Below are 6,624 nucleotides of genomic sequence, written 5' to 3' on the forward strand. Positions count from 1 at the left end.
GAGACGTACTTCCCCTTAAAAGGAAGGAACTCCGGTAACACATCCTCGTCTCCACCGGCTCCACTCTTGGTTATTTCGTGCCTTTACTTTTGCAAGCCTACTTGTTTTACATCCTTTGCTTGCTTGTGTGCTAGTTGTTATTGCATCATATAGGTTGCTCACTTAGTTGCACATCTAGACAACCTTTTTGTTGCAAAGTTTAATTTGGTAAAGAAAAGCTTAAAAATTGTTAGTTGCCTATTCACCCCCCCCCCCTCTAGTCAACCATATCGATCCTTTCAACCGTCCTGAAGACAGTCTTCTACTCTTTGATGGTTACCGGAGACCGTTATCACGCCTCTGGGGCTAGGCATCTTCATCTTGAGGTACACATAACACGGTCGAGCCATGAAGCTAGCATAGGCAGGTCTGCCCAAAATGGCATGATAGGCACTCTAGAAATCCACAACCTCAAACATCAACTTTTCCTTGCGGGAATTCTTCTCATCACCGAAAACCGTGTCAAGAGTGATCTGGCCGAGTGAGTCGGCTTTCTTTCCTGGGATGACTCCATGGAATCGCATGTTGCTCTCACTGAGTTTGGACATCGGAATGCCCATTCCTTTGAGGGCCTTAGTGTATAGGATATTCAGACCACTGCCACCATCCATCAAAACCTTGGTCAGTCGGGTGCCCCCAACGACTTGGTCGACCACCAGCGCTTGCCGCCCAGGGGTAGCAACGTGTGGCGGGTGGTCGGACTGATCGAATGTAATAGGAGTTTTTGACCATTTCAAATACTTTGGTGTTGCCGGAGCAACCATGTTCACCTCTCTGTTAATGACCTTCAGTCGACTTTTCCTCTCGAGATCAGCAAAAATCACCAAGGTGGCATTGACATTGGGGTAACCACCATCATCATCTTTGTCTTCCTCCTTATCGGACTCTTTGTCCTTTTCACTGGGTTGGCTTTCTCGAAAGCTCTGGATTAGGAGTCTATATTGTTGAGTCGTATGCTTGGGGAGAATCAGGTTCCCCTCCTCATCCTTCTTGGTGTGAATATGACACAGCAAATCCATCTCATCATTTCCTGCTTGGTCCTTCACTTTCTTAGGGATCCAAGGCCCTTTGGGCTTCCCCTTGAACTTTCCTTGATTCAACACTGCTGCCTCGGGAAGACCTGCTGCCTTAGCCTTTCGCTTCTGCTTCCGACTGGAATTTCCTCCTCCGGTGTCCTGGGCAACTGGTCTATTCTTACCACTCCGGAGTCGGTCTTCTTCTTAGCCATTAGCATACTTGGTGGCAATCTCCATCATTCGAGTCAGGGACATATCTCCGGTCCGACCGAACTTCAGATTGAGCTCTCTATAGCGAACGCCCTCCTTAAAGGCACAGACTGCTTGATGATCTGACACATTCTCCACTGTATGGTACAGAGTGATCCATCTCTGGATATAATCTCTCAAGGTTTCATTCGGTTTTTGCACGCAATGCTGCAACTCTAGTAGACTAGCAGGTCTTTTGCAGGTGCCCTCAAATGTTCTGGTAAACACTCGGGCCAACTCATCCCCAACTCGAAATGCTCCGAGGGGCCAACTGATTCAGCCAGGCCCTGGCAGAACCTTCAAGCATCAGAGGGAGGTGCTTCATGGCCACCTCATCGCTGCCACCACCAATGTGCACAGCCACTTGGTAGTTTTCAAGCCAAGTGTCGGGCTTTGATTCTCCTGTGAACTTACTGATGCCATTCGCCAATCTGAAGTTATGAGGGATTTCAGCGGCTCTAATGGCTCTTCCAAAACACTCTGGGCCGGAAATGTGGACCCTACTTCCACTGGGCCTGTCTCTATCCAGCCCTTCTATGTATGCTCTGTTTCGGTCGACCAAACCCTGCACAAGGACTGACCTTGCGTCGAAGCCAGGCTCTCTGGAGTCGACTAGAACTCTGCGGTCATTTCCATATGGACGCCTATCATCATACCATCGGGGCGCATATGACCCGTCCCTCGGAAGGGGCGAAGGCGCTCGGCGGTGGTTGTCGCGGGCGTACTCACGATCATACTCTCCATGAGCTCTTCCCAGGTGCCGATCTTGGTGGTGATCACGATCTCCATGCCGCAAAGGCGACCTAGGATTGTGTGCCGATTGAACGGTGCCTGTCCTTACCGATCTGCTGTGGATTCTGTTCTGCGACTGGGACACGGCGGAGTTCTGGTCTCCCGCTGCTCGGAGTAGCGCCCTGATCTGTTAAGCCTCTTCCAGCCTCTGAATGGGACGACTGAATGGACTCTACGATACGCGCAGCAGCTGCAAGATTCTGAATTGGTGTGCAGAATACCTGAGTTTCTGGTGGAAACAACTATCATGGACGTCCACTAGACTCGGGGATCAGTCGATGGGCACGCTCATCGAGAGAATGTTGGTGATTCTCCAAACGAGTGCGCTCAGCCAGCGTGGCCAGGTGCACTGCTTCCAAGGCACGAGCCTCGACGGTTTCCCCTATGATGGGGGTCTAGAGAGCCTCCACGTTGTGGCGGTGCATCTCCTCCCTCTGCTGCGAGCTGAGGGGTTGGGGCTGATACTCCTCATGGCCGAATGACGGGCCGTCGCCGCCACCATTGCCACCACTGCGACAAAAACCAGGTGGGCTGCGATGGGAGTCGACCATGAGGACTTCCACCGCGGGGTCACAACTCCCGCTCTCAAAAAAGGTGTCTGCGAAATCAGTCGACAGGTCGACTAAACCGCAGAGAAATGCCTCGGGCTCGATCGCCATGACTTGGGGGTGAATGCCTGATGAGCCACCGCATGCTTCACCCACCGCTGGAGCCGCGATCGACCAGACCGCTTGCGGCGGCGTCCAGCCGAGTGAGACGATAGCACGAGGACCGACTGATACGGGGTCGACGGCTGCTGAAGGAGGACACTGTAGGCACTCGCGCGGAAGTGCGGCGAACCACGGATCAGGAGAGCCTCGACGTCGAGGGGGCCTCCTGGAGCCAGGCGGAGTCGTCGGCGACGAAAGTGAGCGCGCTGAGTCGGAACTCGTGGCCCATGACCAAACCGCCGCCGAAAACCATGTTGATGAAGATCGAAGAAAATGCAACTTCGCCGGAAGTCGCTAAGACGCTTTGCCCCAAGGTAGGCGCCAACTGTCGTGGTACTAAGTCTGACAGTAAGAATAGGGGGTACGTATGAGGAGGCAAGGTCCTAGCTACGGCGAGATTGTACGCAAGAGTTTAAGAGTTGGGGGCCCTCTCGAAGGAGGGTAAAAGCCCTACATCTCGGTGCCCTGAGGCGGTCGACTGGAATATGGGAGTGTGTGTTACAGGGGGTGCAAACCCTTGTCCCAGAGGAGGGGGTGGCTTATATAGAGTGCGCCAGGACCCAGCTCCCCTCCATTACAGGGGTTCAATGTACATAAAGATAGGGCGTTACTGATAACGCCAGCTATAAAGTGTATTTAATGACCTTTAAGACTACGGAGTGAACGTCTGACCGTTGCCGTCCTAAGTGACTCCTGGTCTTCTGTAGGTCGAGTGGTTTCTCGTATAGTCGAATGGCTTCGTCTTGGTCGAGTGATATCAGGAGGGAGGGGTACCCGAGTGATATGACTGGTCGAGTGGATTGCACTCGACGACTTCAATTGGTACTCTCTGTTGTCCCTTGAATGTCTTTACTTCTAGGGTAGTGACCTTGGGTAGGGCGTATAGGTCAGGCCTATGACCCTACCCTAGGTCTATGTCATCATCCGCGCCCCCTTGGGGGTGCGCCGTTTGAGTTTGTGGCCCTCTCATAGATCTTCTGCCTCCTCCCGAAGCTTCTAGGGTCCCTTCTGGTCCATAAAAAATCACGCTAAAGTTTATCGTGTTTGAACCCCGTTTGGTGTTAATTTTCTAGAAAAAACATGTAGAAAACAGGAACTGGCACTGGGCACTGAGTTAATAGATTAGTTCCCAAAAATGATATAAAATTGCATATAGCGCCTACAAGGTTGATAATATAATAGCATGAAACAATCAAAAATTATAGACACGTTGGGACGTATCAGCCCACCACGCACACCACACACATCCTTATCTCTAGCACCGCTTTTATCTCATCCAGCGCCCGTCCTCTCGCTCGCGCATCGCCTGCCACGTCTCTTGCTCACGTCGTCGGATCCTAGCTCTTGCAAGCCCCACCACCATCGAACTTCCCTCTCCTCCTATTTCTTCCTCTCCAACGAATCCCCACCCCCCTGTTTTGCCCTCATAGCTCCATGTGCCGGCCTCCGCTAGCTCCCCGACGCCCCCTCTCGCCTAGTGATGAACCACGGACGGCGGATGGTGGAGCTACTACCAGCCACACCAGGAGCTGCAAACGGCGGACAGAGGAGCTACAACTTGCCAGCCAGGAGGTACACCCAGAGGATGGAGGAGCTATCACCGGACACGTTGGGAGCTGCAACCGGCGGACAGAGGAGCTACAAGCTGGGAACTACGACTGACGTACACACGTGCTAGAACCAGCACACATGGGTGCTGCCACCGATGCGCGACCGTGTTGTAGCCAGGCATCTCCAGTGCTGGAACCAGCAGGCCCCTGCTGGAATCGGTGCGCGGCCCCATGCTGGAACCAGGACATGGGAATGCTGGATCCAGCCATCTCCGATGCTGGAACAAACCATCCCGCTACTGGAACCAGCGCGCCCTGTGCTGGAATCAGTGTGCGACACCGTTCTGGAACCATGCTATCGGAATGCTGAGTCCAACCATCTCCGTTGATGAACCAACCATCACCGGTGCTGGAACCAGTCGACGACCGGATGGTGCTACCACGTCGACATGCTATATCGGCGACTTACTGTGAAAGCTTAAATCGGTGGCCCGTTTTGCTGGGACCGGCATCACAATTTGCTACGTGGGGTAGAGCAATGGCCGGTGACGACGACGCTACCACGGCTGAACGACGTTGCTGAAAAACTTTCTACAGTGGCCTGTTTTTGTTGTAATTGACGCGGAATTTGTTACCCGCGGCGTCGGCGAGCATCGACAACAAGGCATTGACCGTCTGTGACAAGGCAAGCCAGGGTAGGGCGATTAGACAAGCTGTTGGCTGGCGTCTGCATGCGGGAGGGCATTCGCCATGGATTTTTTCAGAGAACGGAGTGAAAGTGGTGTGAAGGTGGGAAAGGATAAGTGGGGAGAAGTGTTAGGCCTAGTTCAATCTCATGGATGCAAGCGTATGAGCATAGTTTTCTGTTTAAACAATAATGTTGTGCATGGTCGGGATGTGACCTGCGCATGCACGTAGTTGGAGGCTGCCCCTAACTCTTTCCGTTTTCCTCTCCCGGTCGTTGCCGTTCGCTTGTGATCCAGTCGCTGGATGAGGCGACAGATACGAATCAAGGCAGCCCGCCGGGAGGTAGTTCGCACTCGGATGTAATCCTATTAAGCTAAGGAATAACATAAAACAGAAGGTTGCGACGGTTGGCAGCGAAAACTCTCTCTCTCTCTCTTTCGAACACTCTCTCTCTCTAACAACAACAAGAAGCGGCTAGTATTTCACGAATCGAACAATGCGTGGTCCGACCGGCTAAAATTTCAGCCGGTCGACCGACGCCTATCACTCACCTAGAGAGATCCAACTCCGGAAAATGCTCTGGCACGTACATTCTCAAGATCACTGCGTGCTTGTCGAAAGGTAACTTTCCGGACACAAACCCAAAGTCCCTTGAAAAAGACCAAACATCCACACTGATATCAGCTTGACGCACGCAAACCTGCCCATTTGAAGAGAGTCAAGTCAAAATATACAAGTGTACCCAAAACTAAATGAATAAACGTATTCATGTTTTTGCCTAAGCAATACCCATAACTAAAGAGCACTGAACCTGTTCATGCTTTTGCCTAACTAAGCAATTTCCACACCTCGTCACATGTAGTACTGTCAAACCTATTTATTGCCACCCATATCCATTTCTCACCTCCCACACCTTGCAGCATTCACTCACTCACTCAACTCTCTCTCTCTCTCTCTCTCTCTCTCTCTCTCTCTCTCTCTCTCTCAGGCAACAGCATGCACCCGGACACCTCCGTAGCTGCGGTGGTCTGTGCGGCTGCTGTGCTGCTCATCAGCAATGGCTACCTCTCCATGGCCATGGTGGAGGACAAGATCACAGCACTGCCGGGGCAGCCACCGGTGAGCTTCGCGCAATACTCCGGATACGTGGAGGTGGACGCCGCGAGGAAGAGGTCGCTCTTCTACTACTTCGCTGAGGCAGAGCTAGATCCGGCCACCAAGCCCCTCGTCCTCTGGCTAAATGGAGGTAAATTTAGTGGCTGCCACAAGCTTCCCACTGTTTCGTCTTATTGCATTATTGGTATTGGGGAGATCACAGGAGAAGGAACAGTGTGAAAAGGCCAGAGCCAGAGGGGAAAGGAAATTAACAAATGTTGAGAGAGAGAGAGAGAGAGTAGATTTTCTGTGCAAATGCGCCTACAGCAGACTTTTACTTGGATCATACATTAAAAAGATACTTTTCCTAATTGGATTCTTGAAAGAAGATATACGAAGTGTCCCAACTGTTGATGGAAGGGGACTTTTTACCTTTAAATTTTGATGTCCTTGCAGTAAAATGTGTTTTTTTAGGAGTAGGACTGA

General features: G+C 51.9%; 1 protein-coding gene across 2 annotated transcripts in view; it reads left to right on the plus strand.

Moving 5' to 3' along the window:
- Positions 1-5,969: 5,969 nt before the first annotated feature.
- LOC119364133 (serine carboxypeptidase-like 45) overlaps positions 5,970-6,624 on the plus strand; it is a 3,365-nt gene continuing 2,710 nt past the window's right edge. For both annotated transcript variants that reach the window (XM_037629550.1, XM_037629549.1), the window contains exon 1: positions 5,970-6,289. In XM_037629550.1, the coding sequence (XP_037485447.1) occupies positions 6,040-6,289 (250 nt within the window). In that variant the 5' untranslated portion in view covers positions 5,970-6,039. The remainder of the gene's footprint in view (positions 6,290-6,624) is intronic.

The sequence above is a fragment of the Triticum dicoccoides genome, chromosome 2B (genome assembly GCF_002162155.2).
Source record: "Triticum dicoccoides isolate Atlit2015 ecotype Zavitan chromosome 2B, WEW_v2.0, whole genome shotgun sequence".
Lineage (NCBI taxonomy): Eukaryota > Viridiplantae > Streptophyta > Magnoliopsida > Poales > Poaceae > Triticum > Triticum dicoccoides.